Source organism: Protomyctophum bolini (assembly GCF_963924005.1).
Source record: "Protomyctophum bolini genome assembly, chromosome: 4".
Classification (NCBI taxonomy): domain Eukaryota; kingdom Metazoa; phylum Chordata; class Actinopteri; order Myctophiformes; family Myctophidae; genus Protomyctophum; species Protomyctophum bolini.
This window is the reverse complement of record NC_137865.1, coordinates 4,290,720-4,305,719: the sequence shown is the minus strand read 5'-3', so window position 1 is coordinate 4,305,719 and position 15,000 is coordinate 4,290,720. Positions and strand designations below refer to the sequence as shown.

At 45.6% G+C, this 15,000-nt stretch overlaps 1 protein-coding gene across 1 annotated transcript in view; it reads left to right on the top strand.

Annotated features, from left to right (window-relative positions):
* reln (reelin) overlaps positions 1-15,000 on the top strand; it is a gene marked incomplete at its 5' end in the record, with an annotated part of 186,680 nt that overhangs the window by 167,440 nt on the left and 4,240 nt on the right. The window contains 12 exons of the mRNA XM_080761211.1: positions 4-218; positions 1,121-1,298; positions 1,811-1,998; positions 2,518-2,624; positions 2,797-3,039; positions 3,379-3,554; positions 4,037-4,110; positions 4,337-4,498; positions 5,660-5,817; positions 6,037-6,256; positions 7,661-7,858; positions 9,422-9,520. Of these exons, the coding sequence (XP_080617337.1) occupies positions 4-218; positions 1,121-1,298; positions 1,811-1,998; positions 2,518-2,624; positions 2,797-3,039; positions 3,379-3,554; positions 4,037-4,110; positions 4,337-4,498; positions 5,660-5,817; positions 6,037-6,256; positions 7,661-7,858; positions 9,422-9,520 (2,018 nt within the window). The remainder of the gene's footprint in view (positions 1-3; positions 219-1,120; positions 1,299-1,810; positions 1,999-2,517; positions 2,625-2,796; positions 3,040-3,378; positions 3,555-4,036; positions 4,111-4,336; positions 4,499-5,659; positions 5,818-6,036; positions 6,257-7,660; positions 7,859-9,421; positions 9,521-15,000) is intronic.

Below are 15,000 nucleotides of genomic sequence, written 5' to 3'. Positions count from 1 at the left end.
CAGATAGCAGTAGGGTGCAGTACTCCCGAGCGACCAGCAGAGCGCCAGGTCCACGTCCAGTACTCGGTGGATTTCGGGGTGTCGTGGAAGTACCTGGTCCCCCAGTGTCTCCCGGCGGACCCCCGCTGTGGGGGGGCCATCTCCCAGCCGTCCGTCTTCTTCCCTGCCGAGACCTGGAAGAGAGCCGTCTACCCGCTGCCCGACAGCCTGGCCAACAAGTATGTTAACGCAATGCCACGCGACGCAAACCAACAACACAGTAAACAACACCACACACTACCCTAATATAGCCGAGCTATAGCTACAGAGGTCAAAATGACTTTTCCGTATTTAGTATTACCACCTAATAGGAAGCATTGTCAGTGTGTGTACCATTTTATATATTATATATATTACATTTAACCCATTCTGACCTGAGATCAGATTAAAAAAATGTCTCCTACATCCTGACAGTTGAAAAAGCTATTATGTTTCTATGTCAGTCGTTCTTCGATTTTTCAAAAATAGCAGACCTACAAGCTCGTAGCGCGCCACTCGGTGGCGCGCTATGAGCTTGTAGATCTGCTATTTTTCAATAGCTTAAGCATAGCGTAATGCTAACACCAAAATGCGTTGCCGCCCAAAATGGGTTAAAATCATCCATAACCCCTTAAAGTCAATGAATTATTTCAATGAACTAAAATGGTGTTTTATTTGATGGCTTTCCGGCCCTGGCAATTTGGCCTTTTTTGCGCTCCAAAAATGGACAACACCAAAGGCCCCTTAAATAACGAAACTCCAGGCCTGCAGACAGTGTTAAGTTTGACAGCAAATCATGATCTAGTTTTAGTCATATAAGTCTAAATTCCATTTAGTTTAAGTCATTATTATAGTAATGTGAAATGTTTTAGTTGACTAAGATTTCGGTCGACCAAATCTACAGTTGCGATTTAGTCGACTGAAATGTATGTTGGCAGGTCTCAAAATGTATATGTTGGCAGCCCTTGATGACGCAGAGAACACAAATATAGCCTACAAATATTAAAAATAAAACGCGACTCTATACTCAATGAATAAAAATTGTGTGTGTGTGTGTGTGCGTGTGTGTGTGTGTGCGTGCGTGCGCGTTTGGATGGATCAGGGCGGTCCGGTTCCGGTTCTTCCAGGAACACTCGGACATCCAGTGGGGGGTGGAGAACCTGTACATGGGCCCAGCCTGTGACGCGCACTGCGGAGGACACGGAGACTGCCTGGAGGGGAGGTGTCTCTGTGACCCCGGGTTCACCGGACACAACTGCTACGCTAGCGCTACCCTGAAGGTACACACATGCTACGCTATGGGAGGAGAGGAGAGGAGAGGAGAGGAGAGGAGAGGAGAGGAGAGGAGAGGAGAGGAGAGGAGAGGAGAGGAGAGGAGAAACTCTAAATTCCACACTTGCTCACTCCACTCGCACCCTAATTAGTCCTGCCTGTTTGAATAAAGATCATCCCATACTTCAATGTGTTGCTTCAGCTTTGATCGGTGCTAATTAGATATAATTAGATAATAACATATCATCATACTATAATTCAACCAATGTCTGAGTGTGTGTCTGTCTGTGTCTGTCTGTCACTGTGACTGTCGTAGCTCCTCACTGCCTCATCACTCCCACTTTTCACACAGGCATTGACCATAATAATATTTTTCTTCTCGATTTGACACATTAATGATTAATAATGAATTTATTAGTGAATAAAAAAAAGCGGGGGGGGGTACTGCGCCCGTCTCACAACGGGTAAGGGCTGGTATGATATAATTAGCTAATTGGACACCGTGCGCTCTCCTCCGCAGGCGTCTCTGAAGGAGCGCTTTGACTGGGAGGGCTCTCCGTCGGGGGGCGGAGCCTCGCAGTGGGCGGTGCTAGAGGGGGGCCGTCCCTGCACGGACTGCGGCGTCCTGGTGGAAGGAAGCGCCTTGTACTTTGACGGAGCCGACGGACGGCAGGCCGTCACCGTCGACCTGGACCTCAGAGGAGCCAAGTATGTATAACCCATTCTGACCTGAGATCAGATTCATACGAGGTTTCCACTGGACGCACACACTGGTCTGATTAAGCCATTCTGACCTGAGATCAGATTCTAAAAAATGTCAGTCGTTCTTCGACTTTTCAAAAATAGCAGACCTACAAGCTCGTAGCGCGCCACTCGGTGGCGCGCTATGAGCTTGTAGATCTGCTATTTTTCAATAGCTAAAGCATGACATGATGCTGACACCAAAATGGGTTCCCGTTCAGAATGGGATAAGTACATATTTGTATACTGCTGTAATTGATGCTTTTATACAGAGTTTCCTATAACCTGTTTGATGTGTGTGAATTCAAGAGCTTTATTGTTATTATTTTTGTCTGTATTATTTCCAGACCACAGAGCTTCACACAGTGTTTTCATTCTCTCCACATCTGTGCCTTTGTTGTCAACCGTGTGCGTGTTTGCGTGTGCGTGTTTGTGTGTGTGTGTGTGCGTGCGTGTGTGCGTGTGCGCGTGCGTGTGTGTGTGTAGGTTCGTGGAGTACTGGGCCAGGATAGGAAGTGAAGACAACATGACGTCGTGTCATAGGCCAACGTGTCGTAAAGAAGGAGTCCTATTGGACTATTCCACTGACGGAGGTGATGACATCACACATCTATACATACACATTCTTCTTCTTCTCCTCATCATTATTGGTAAATTGCACACAGTTTTTTTCTGCCTCATTCACTCTTTTCTCCTCTCTCTCTCTCTCTCTCCCCCTCTCTCTCTCTCTCTCTCCCTCTCCCTCTCTCTCTCTCTCTCTCTCAGGAGTGTCATGGTCTCTCCTCCACGAGATGGACTATTTAAAGTACGTGTCGGTGCGACGGGACTACATCGACCTTCCAGAGGGCTCCCTCAGCAACACCACGAGGCTGCGCTGGTGGCAGCCCTTCGCCGTCTCGTCCGGCCTGGCCACCCCCAGCCAGGAGAGGGCGCAGTGGGCCATCGACAACATCCTGGTGGGAGGCTCCGACATCAACCCCTCCACCCTCATCGACACCTTTGATGACGGTAAAACACTCTTATGTCTCACTTTCACATCCATTATGAATTAAATGAACACTTGAATGAATTAATGAATTCGCCAAAAAAAATTGTATTGTATTTGTATTGTATTGTATACAATCGATTATTTGCATAGCAAAACGATTCGATACCGATTATTTGCACTGCAAAACGATACGATACATGGTCAATGTTTCTGTTTTCATTTCGATATACTTCGATTCTTGAAATTAAAATCGATGCGGTTACTCTATCGTTACACCCCTACCTTGGTACCTAAGAACACACATCCTATGAGATGTGAATATGAAAATAAACTGTGTCGGTTCCTTATACCACCACCAGAGGGCGTGTCCCATGAGGAGAGCTGGAGTTTCTATCCCAACGCGGTGCGGACCGCCGGGTTCTGTGGAAACCCCTCCTTCCATCTGTACTGGCCCAACAAAAACCAGGACCGGACTCACAACATACTGGCCACGCGAGAGCTCATCGTACAGCCCGGATACATCCTGCAGTTCAAGGTACGGCGAAGGAACAATATTCTCTCATTAATATCTTCTCAACCCGTGGGTCGCGACCCCTCAGGGGGTTGCCAAAATATTTTGGGGGGGTCCCCAAATATATATATTATTTTTTAACTAAATGGCTGGAAAATGGAAATTAAGTGTGAGTTTGTATTGGTGGTGAGGAGGGGGTCCCCAGCCAAAAAGGTTGAGAACCCCTTGGAGTAGAAAATCGGTAATTGAACCAATATCAAAATAACATCAGTTTTTTTTTTTAGCAGATATTTTATTGAATAACATTTCTGTTTGAATGTGAAGCTGAAAAAGCCTTTTGTGATGATGATGATGAAGGCTGCAGATAATCTGGCAATCTGTGTTTCCTGGAGAAGCTTTCAAAAAGGGTTGTTGGAAAGTTTGAAAAATGAATGTTAAATAGAATTATTGAACGTACAGTATGTCCACCACTAATAGATTACGCTCTTTGTATTGCTGTCCTGTAGATCGTTGTCGGCTGTGAAGCAGATCTATGTGAAGATCACCATTCTGTCCAACTGCAATACAGGAAGGATGCCCGGTGAGTCTCCTCTCCTCTCCTCTCCTCTCCTCTCCTCTCCTCTCCTCTCCTCTCCTCTCCTCTCCTCTCCTCTCCTCTCCTCTCTAAATAAATCCCAGATATGCAGCTATACGACACATTACATTTTGGGACACACTGGTGTGTAAATAAATAGTTTTTTTCTCACATCGTAATCAGTGCATTGTGGAGCTATATGAACCCGTCCATGTTGTCTTTCTGTCCTCAGGTCAGACGTGTGGCAGCTGGTCCAGTCGGAGTGTCTCCCGTCCAGCGTGAACAACGTGGGCTGTTCTCCCTTCCAGTTCCACGAGGCGTCCATCTACAGTCCTGTCAACGTGTCCACCTGGACGCGCGTCACCGTGCCGCTGCCCGACCACGTGTCCTCAGGGTACACTATACTGCGCCAGTGTTTGTTTTTGTTCACTAAAAAACTAAGACGGAAAAGGTTTTCGTCGACTACCTTTTTTCACTGACAAAAACTAAATGGAAACTAAATTAAAACTGAGCTACGACGACTAAAACTAAGACTAAATATATTGACAATTTCGTCAACAAATTTCGGGGGGTGGGTTGGGGGGGGCACAAATGCAGCACAAGTGAGACTTCAAGGCATCAACACATCACTCTTCCATGGGATATAGGCCAAAAGGCTATGAAGCAATATAGAACTGGGCATAACGGGCTACAGATAAGGGATCTCTTAAAGGCAATGGCATGTGGCATGGTGATTGGTTTCATTATTGTAACAGCCAAACCACACCTATGCATAATATAACGGGTAACGGAGGAGTTTTAGGGATTTAGACAGGTAACCAAAATAATACCAACTTTAGTGGGAGAACACTGAATCCCCAAATTGTGTATTTCGAAAGCTCGAACGAAAATGGAGCCCCTAGGCTGCTGCCAAGCCGGACGGCGTGCTGCGGTTTCGACTCCCTAGGCCCGACGGCCTTTGCCACGTTACACTCCTCATCTCTCTCCCCATTTCCTGTCTGTCTACTGTTCACTAGCCTCTGAAACCCAGACGTTTTTATTTCCAGGGAGAAGGAAAAAAAAGTCTGGGGCCGAGTCCACTTCAATTCGGCATACAAGTAGCGCAATCGTCGATCACTCTCTGCTGATTTCTGATCATCTGCACCTTTGTTAAATTGACGCACACACGTCACGTACACACACACCTCTCTCTCTCTGTCGCTCTAATTAATTAGTCTCATGTCATGCAGCTGCGTCTAGATTCTCCCGGCGGATCCTGCCGGGAGCTGCCTATGCCATAGAAAGCATAGGTGGACCCAAGGCTAACTGTTCACTATCAGTAAAGGCATAAAAAGCCATACAAATAGAAAGTCAGAGACCACCCATCAGAATTTCAGAATGACGTTAATTTGTATAGTACCGCATTTTACAGGCCTTAATGGATTTAGTCAATAATAAAAATCGATTACGGTAGTAAAAAAAAGGCAAAGAAGTTTAGGGATAAGGGGTTTTTAACTGTTTTCCAAAACAACACAGCATGCGTGGACTCACGCTTGTGTCTTCCCGTGCACCACAGCGCCACCCAGTTCCGCTGGCTGCAGGCTGACGGTGTAGGGGAGCGCGTCAGCTGGGCCGTGGATCACGTTTACATCGGAGAGGCGTGTCCTGGACTCTGCAGCGGACATGGATACTGCACCGGAGGCGTGGTCTGCATCTGTGACGAGGGACACCACGGTAAAATAAACAACTTATATACGTTGAAACACACATCTCTGCTACACACCTTGAATCCATCTTCAAAGGCTGTTTAAGTGGTCAGATTGGGTGGGCCGCGAACGGTTTCAAGACGTTCAAGTGGGCCCTGATGCTGAATAGGTTGAGAACCACTGCACTACATTGAACAGTACAATGTGTGTGTGTCTGTGTGTGTGCGTGTGCGTGCGTGCGGATTAGGGGAGGACTGCTCGTTGACCTCCAGTGACCTTGCCAGCTCCATCAAGGACAACTTTGAGTCGGGGGGCGTGTCGCAGGACAGCTGGCAGCTCATCCAGGGAGGGGGCGTCGGCAGTGGGTGTGGCCAGCTGTCTCCCCACGCCCACGGAGACTCGCTGTACTTCAACGGATGCAAGATGAGACAGGCCCTCACCAAGCCTCTGGACCTCATCAGAGCTAGGTAAATATATACATACATATGCATACAGGCCCTCACCAAGCCTCTGGACCTCATCAGAGCTAGTTAAATATATACATACATATGCATACAGGCCCTCACCAAGCCTCTGGACCTCATCAGAGCTAGTTAAATATATACATAAATACATACAGGCCCTCACCAAGCCTCTGGACCTCATCAGAGCTAGGTAAATATATACATACATATACATACAGGCCCTCACCAAGCCTCTGGACCTCATCAGAGCTAGGTAAATATATACATACATATACATACAGGCCGTCACCAAGCCTCTGGACCTCATCAGAGCTAGGTAAATACATAAATAAATACATACAGGCCCTCACCAAGCCTCTGGACCTCATCAGAGCTAGGTAAATATATACATAAATACATACAGGCCCTCACCAAGCCTCTGGACCTCATCAGAGCTAGGTAAATATATACATAAATACATACAGGCCCTCACCAAGCCTCTGGACCTCATCAGAGCTAGGTAAATATATACATAAATACATACAGGCCATATCACCAAGCCTCTGGACCTCATCAGAGCTAGGTAAATATATACATAAATACATACATACATACTGTATACATACACATACACCACCCTGTGGCTTAATGGCCACATGGCACATTAAATAAATCCAGGGGTGTGGCTAAGAATCTGGGGGTTGGACTAGGGGTGTGGCTGAGAAGAGTTACCCAGGGGTACCTAGAGAAACCTAGAGGGTCCAATTTAACCTGGAGGAAAAATCGGTCTGTGCCCCACAGGATGCAAGGCCTGGACCTGCTTAGAGACAGGTACTTACTTCCGTAGCTCTGGTGTCGGGCAGAAACCAGCCATGTCCAAAATATACACTTTTCAGGACATGTATTAAAAAGCACAACACGATACTGCCTCGTCAAAGTTGTCATGGTGACCTTATATACGTTTTTTATATTATTATTATTATTATTATTATTATCATCCATTTACTCAAATACAGCTCAAATGGAGTTAGGAGGTTTTTTGACCATTAATGTGGAGGTCTGACTTCGTCATATTTGGTGGTTTGACCGAGAGTTTGAGTCCCCACAAGTATTATAGAATTTCAGGAGTGGATCATTTGTGAGGACCACAAAATAAATTGCTGTTTGACGGTTAAAACATGTTTGGAGATACTTTTTTTTGCAATTAGGAAAATATTAAGGCTTGGGGTTAAGATTAGGCATTCATAAAATTATATTAATTATTAAAAAATTATTATAAATCTAAAATATCGATGTCCTCACAAGATTAGATACAAACCTGTGTGTGTGTGTGTGTGTGTGTGTGTGTGTGTGTGTGTGTGTGTGTGTGTGTGTGTGTGTGTGTGTGTGTGTGTGTGTGTGTGTGTGTGCGCGTGCGTGCGCGCGCAGCAAGATCATGTTCGTGCTGCAGGTCGGCAGCACGTCGCAGACGGACAGCTGCAACGTGGCGCTGGGGCGCGCCGACACGGTGGACCGCGCCGTGCTGCTGCAGTACAGCGTCACCAACGGCGTCACCTGGCACGTCATCGCTCAGCACCAGGCCAAAGACTTCATCAAGGCCCAGAGAGTGTCCTACAACATACCACTGTGAGTATATGCGCCAGGGGGGCAGTCAGACAGATATTTTGTGAAGCCACTAAGGAAATGAAAGTTCATATAATGGCCTGTTGTGGCGCTGTCACTGGACCCAGAAAAACCCATAGCCCCATAGAAGTCCATGTATTTGGGCCCAACTTCACCTAGACTGTATTACCTTAATAAACATGGTCATGAATACTTTTCGCTTCCAGTCACTAGTTTAAAGTCTCATTTCTAATGATTCTTTTGGGAAAATTATGGTCCCAAAAAATGACCATAAAGTCGCGCATGTTCTGAGGGGCGTGGCTACCGTTACAGTCTATGAACGGGATCCCCCACCCACTCGAGTCAAAATAAAAACCAACGAAGAAGAAGGGGGGGAAGTCCCGCCTCGTTGTCTGGGCCAGCCAATGGGCGAGCTGGGCCTGGGCCCGGATATAGAAAGATGGCTGCTTGCTGACACATAGAGAGAGGCTTCATTTTACATTCATGTTAGACCCGCGGAACGCTTTGTCCATATTTTTTACAGTCTATGGCACACACATTACACAGCACCGGGCCAAAGACTTCATCAAGGCCCTGAGAGTCTCCTACAACAACATACCGCTACTGTATGAGTATAGTGTGCACTGCACACACAGCCACACACACATTACACAGTATACCACTGTTTGTTTTTGGCATGCACATTTTTGTTTTTTTAGTTCGGGTCGTAGTCTTTGGAGTGACGCTTTTTTGTGGGCTAAAGCACAGTTTTAGTCATATTTTAGTCACCTGGAATGTTTTAATGTTAGTCTATATAGTTTCAGTCGGACTAAATGTGCAGTTAATTTCGTCGACTCAAATGTATTTCGGCGGGCCTTGATGCCGTCGTAAAATGCTGTGATTTTACACTTCCACACGCTCCTTGTGTGGATGAGTGAATGGGTGGATGTGTATGTAGGTGGGTGGGTGAATGTGTATGCATGGCCATGGGTGAATGGGTGTGTGGATGGGTAATGTCTGTGAATGGGTGAATGTGTGTGGATGGGTGAACGGGTGAATGTGTGTGCATGGGTGAATGGATGAATGTGCGTGTGGGTGGGTGAATGTGTGTGAATGGATGAATGTGCGTGTGTCTGGGTGAATGTGTGTGAATGGGTGAATGTGTGTGAATGGGTGAATGTGCGTGTGGGTGGGTGAATGTGTGTGAATGGGTGAATGTGTGTGCATGGGTGAATGTGCGTGTGGGTGGGTGAATGTGTGTGAATGGGTGAATGTGTGTGCATGGGTCAATGGGTGAATGTGCGTGTGGGTGGGTGAATGTGTGAATGTGTGTATGGGTGAATGTGTGTGCATGGGTGAATGTGTGTGAATGGGTGAATGTGTGTGAATGGGTGAATGTGTGTGAATGGGTGAATGTGTGTGCATGGGTGAATGGGCGAATGTGCGTGTGGGTGAACGTCAAACACGTTCTACTTAAAGAGCTTTGGAGACCATTTATGCAAGAAGAACACACACATGCTTGTCAGACACACTACTATTCGCTGACTGTGTTTCCCTCATGGCTCCTCCTCCTTCCTATTATCCCAGAGAGGCGAGGGTGAAAGGCGTGATGCTCCGCTGGTGGCAGCCGCGTCACGACGGAGCCGGACACGACCAGTGGGCCCTGGACCACGTGGAAGTCGTCCTGTGAGTACCACCGGACCCCCAGACCCCCCCTATCCCACCTCGGGACACCACACCTATAGCCATATACGCTATAGGAGCATTAAGCAACTAGCAAATACACTATAGTCGACCTTGTTGGTACTATAAGTTGACTAGTTGATAAAGAAGTTTTTATTTTTTATTTATTTTTTCCCAATTTTGTAGGTCTCAAGATCGGGTAGATTATAGGTATAGTCACCAATGTACACAGTTTTTAAATGTAGAAATATTTATTTAAAAAAAAAGACTCAACTAGTAAAAATGCTTAGAAGTGAATGCCCTACGCTATAGGCTAGCCCAAACAAAAAAAATAGGATTGTGAAATAACAATTTAAAAAAAGATGTCTCCCGGTTCCAAAATGAATGTGTTTTTTTTGGGGGGGGGGGTTTACATGCGTAAGCTGATATTTTACATTATGTTTTACGTTGGGGGAGGTCGTTTTATTTCCCCCCTTTAGAGATGCTTGGAGGCAGCCGCCGGCAGCGCAACGATGCGAACTGCATGAGGACTGGCTTATAAATCTCAAGTGTATTTCTATATAGCCCATTTCACACGGCAAGCAAGGACTCAATGTGCTAAATGTGACTCGTGAAATAAACAAAGCTTATGCAGCGGAGGTGTTGTGATGTGGAGTGGAGTGCGACACCTAGTGGCTGAATGTTAGGTGTACAGCAACTTTAATGTTATAACCTTAAGCTTGTTGTGGTCAATCTGCCAGAGTGCCTCAGTGTCTCGTTGAAACGTCCCAACTCCAGTTGGAAATACAGCTCATTATATATACAGCATATATAATATGGAATACATTTGTTTTATGCAACCTCCTAAATTCGTATTATAAGATTACAAATAATTCATGGTATACATTTTTCGGAGATTGATCAAAACGTCGACCGATCATCGTCAAATTGGAGATGTGAGTCTTTTTTTTACGGGACACTGTTGGTTAAACTCAATTTATTCTCCACGTACAATGGTGTTGCTTGCCGAAAATAACTGATCTTGTCGCCAAGCCACGCCATGATGCGGTGGCGAATAAATGAAGCATTAATGTTCAGCGTGCTACATTTTGTTCACATAACAATACATGTTGTTTATTTACATAACAATACATATTGTTCACATAACAATACATGTTGTTTATTTACATAACAATACATGTTGTTCACATAACAATACATGTTGTTTATTTACATAACAATACATATTGTTTACATAACAATACATGTTGTTCACATAACAATACATGTTTATTTTCATAACAACACATAATGTTCACATAACAATACATATTGTTCACGTAAAAAATGCATGTTGTTTACATAACAATGCAACATATTTACACAACACTATGCATTGTTTACGTAACATCACATATTGTTTGCATAGCAATACATTGTTTACAAAACAATGCATGTTGTTTACATGACACTATATGAAAATATCAATACATGTTGTTTGCATAATGACATGTTTACGTAACAGCATTTCAGTGCATTTTGTTGCATGTTGCTGCTGGATGTTCGTTCAGACTCTCTCTCTCACACACACACACACACACACACACAATAACACGGATTGGCAATTCCGTACAGACACTTCTATAAAAAAACAAAATCCGTACATATTACACTACCACTAGTTTGACTGAGGCGTGGCTTCCATTAGTAGCATATAGGCTCAATCGAACTTCGCAAAGTTCGCCACGACAACTCGCGCACTTTAGCTCGCTCAGTGGTGTGTGAGACAGCGCCCTTCCGTCACTGTCTATAGTCTATGTACGGTTTTCTAGTAGTGTATGTATATGGAATTGCCATTCTGCACGCACGCATGCACGCACGCACGCACACACACACACACACACACACACACACACACACACACACACACAGAGGGAACCAGGGAAGGTCACAGCCTTCAGACTGTGCTTTTTTATTTCTGTCTCTCTGTCAAGACACCTGTCTCACTCCGTTCTCACCTCCTCTCACACCTCACTCCTGTCTCACTTCCTCTCACTCCTGTCTCACTTCCTCTCACTCCTGTCTCACTTCCTCTCACTCCTGTCTCACTTCCTCTCACTCCTGTCTCACTTCCTCTCACTCCGGTCTCACTTCCTCTCACTCCTTGTATCTCTCCTCATCACGTGTTCCTTCTCCTCTTTCCTGCTGCTTGCATCACTTCCTGTTTTGACCTTACATCACTTCCTGGTTTGACCTCGTTACCTCTCGGCTCTGCATCTTCTCCTCCACCTTACTTCCTTCCTTCCTTGCCTCCTTTCCTTCTTGCTTCCTTGCTTCCTTCGCTCTGTCCTTCTCCCCACCTCTTCTTGTACAATGGACAACTACTGCAACTCTCTCTCTCTCTCTCTCTCTCTCTCTCTCTCTCTCTCTCTCTCTCTCTCTCTCTCTCTCTCTCCATATTTTTTGCATAATGTCAATCTCTCATTCTCTTCTTTCTACTTTTATGTATTCTACCTTCTTTGTCTTCCTTATTCTCTCCATCTTACTATTCTACTCTTCTGTTTATCTCACTCTGTTGACTCGCAAAAACCTCTCTTCTCCCTTGTATTTCTCTCTCTCTCTCTCTCTCTCTCTCTCCCTGGTCCTGGCTCCGCCCCCAGGCCGGTAGCCCCGCCCCCTCAGACCTTCCTTCGTGACAGCAGCTCCGCCCCTCCCCCCCTTGCCCCTCCCCCCTCCTGTCTAACCTCTGCTCTCTTCTGCATTCTGCTCTCTCATTGGCTATAGCGTCAGGTAAGTCAAACCCCGCCCCCTCCCGCCACGCCCCCTCACCACACCCCCCCCCCACCCAACCCCCCCCCCCACCACTCCTCCTCATCCTCATCTTCATCACATTCACACACATATCTATCTGCACACAAAATAAAGTCACTGCTATTTTATATCAGTCTCTCCCTCTCTTATTTGTGTAATTCATTAGTTGCAACTTTGTGTTACTTGCCGACAGACAGACAGACAGACAGACAGACAGACTCATATACATACAAACACACACACACACACACAAAGTCAGAATCAAATATCAAGCAAAATATTGTTAAAAGTGCTTTGGCTTGCAATCATAGAGGATCCTATCTTCTTTTGGTAGGCTACAATATAGCAACTTTAAGACGGGTGCTATATAGACACCAAAGTCTGATGTAATTTATACATCCATACCTTTGTATAGGCGGTTTTTGGTCTTTTTTTATTGATATAAAAACAAAAAAAACAAAAAACTACTCCTTGTTGATTCGCACATGCACACTGCCGTTCACTTCCTTGTTTGCGACTACGAAAGAAAGGCTCCTATCTCCTAAATGGCGGTGTTTCGGAATGGGGGTCTGTTCCCGATGGGCATACTTCTGTCTTCATTTCTTACTGCCACTCGTTTGGAAAATGAACAGTTCTAGAGAAACTTTAGCGTAACCAGTGTGAGGTAAGAATGGAAGTTATGCCTCCCGTTTTTGGTTGGGAACGGAAGGGGGGGGGGGGGGGGGGACTTCCAGAGTAAAATCTGCCATATCTGCTGGCACTCTAGTGCCTTTATTTTGAAAGATGCTGGCGACTACAGAAGTGTTATGTAGTTTAAAGCCTTACTGGGTAATTCCCCTGATGGTCACTACCATCATTGCAGTTCATTGTTGTAGTTCCCAGGAGCTCCTAATTGAGCCTTTTGAACTTCAACAAACTTCAAAGTAAAAAAAAATAAAGTAGGGGGGAGTGACACAGAGCTACACAGCTTTGAAGTTATATAAGGGATCAATTTAGAGCTCCGGGCGAGGTTCCCATAGCCCATGCAGCTATCCCATAGCTCAGACACAACATCCCATAGATCAGACACAACATCCCATCATATCCCATACCATAGCTCAGACAGGACATCCCATAAAATGTCTAAAATCCCATAGCTCGGATACAATAGCCCATAATATCCCATAGGCCAGACACAACATCCCATTAAAATCCCATATCCCAAGACAGAACATCCCATACTATCCCATAGCTCAGATACAACAGCCCATAATATCCCATAGCCCAGACATCCTATAGAACGAAAATGCATCTCATGGATGCACCTGCATGGGACGTATCCTCAGTGATGTATCCCGAGGTCATCGGGGTTCCGGGGTCTCGCGGACAGGTTCTGACATTATTATGTTGATCCTTCCCCATCCATCCTTCCTCTTCGATGTCTCTCTTTTGACTGATACCTGTCCATTAAAACTCTAGACGGACCCACCCCAGAGTTATTAGTGCAGCCGCACCCGGCAGCCGGTGAAAAATAGAGTTCTCAACAGGCCCGGAAATTTAAAAACACTCAATACATGAGCATATTTTGTCGCTCAATTTTGCTAGGCTTATAGGGGGGACGACAACGCAAGCGCATTTTTGTGGTCACGGTCCCGTGAAATTGTCGCGTGCATGCTCGTTTCGTGCACACACACCCGCGACTTTTTTTATTTTAGGCTACACATCACATACCACGCCCTCATGAGCGTACCTGGAGCAGACCAGTGTCCCCATCTACCTTCAGAATGATGGGGGGTTAACGAAGCTCTGAGAAGTGTTGATATCTTGATATTTACACACACACACGCACACACACACACACGTCACACACACACGTCACACGCACACACACAGACACACACACACACACACACACACACGTTGCATGGCATGTCTGTCCGTCTGTCCGTCCGTCTGTCTGTCCGTCTGTCCAGTCATGTCCGCTGTCCACTGACAGACGACATGCTCTGAGCCAGGAAACGCACCGTTCTGCCCCCTGTCTGCTGCCAGGAGAGCTGCCCACGCAAACATGCACTGCGCACACGCACGCACACGCACACACACACACACACACACACACACACACACACACACACACAATGGTGTTTAATCAGGAAAGTATCTGCGACATGCGCAGGAACGTGTGCGCAGCTGTATGATTAGCACAGACCTTTTTTTAAAGATGGAGTGCCATGATTTCTTTCCACCCTAAAACATGATCATCAGGTCTTATTGTTATATAAGATTTTTTTTTTCAAAAAAGTGTACAGTATTTGGATTAAAATGTCGTCTTTATGTGGACACACCCCACCAGTTCATTAAGTATGCCTTGGTTGCCTGGTGGGTGGTGATCCACCTGAACTGAAGCCGCACCCTGTATAGTTCTATGATAAAGGGGGAGGGGTTAGGGGAGGGGCTGATAATGTGATGTCACTATATTACTTTTTTCTTTATTGGCACGTTTGACTGTCAAGGGTTCAGCCTCCAGGAAGAAACCCTAAATACAAAGGGAATACATTATTGTATACATAAAACGACTCCAGGGTGTCTAATGAAGTACTGTCACCTAATAGACACATGAAAAACTGGAAGAATAAAAAAAATTGTGGCACTCCATCTTTAACCAAACACACACACACACACACACACAAATACACGCACACACGCACGCACGC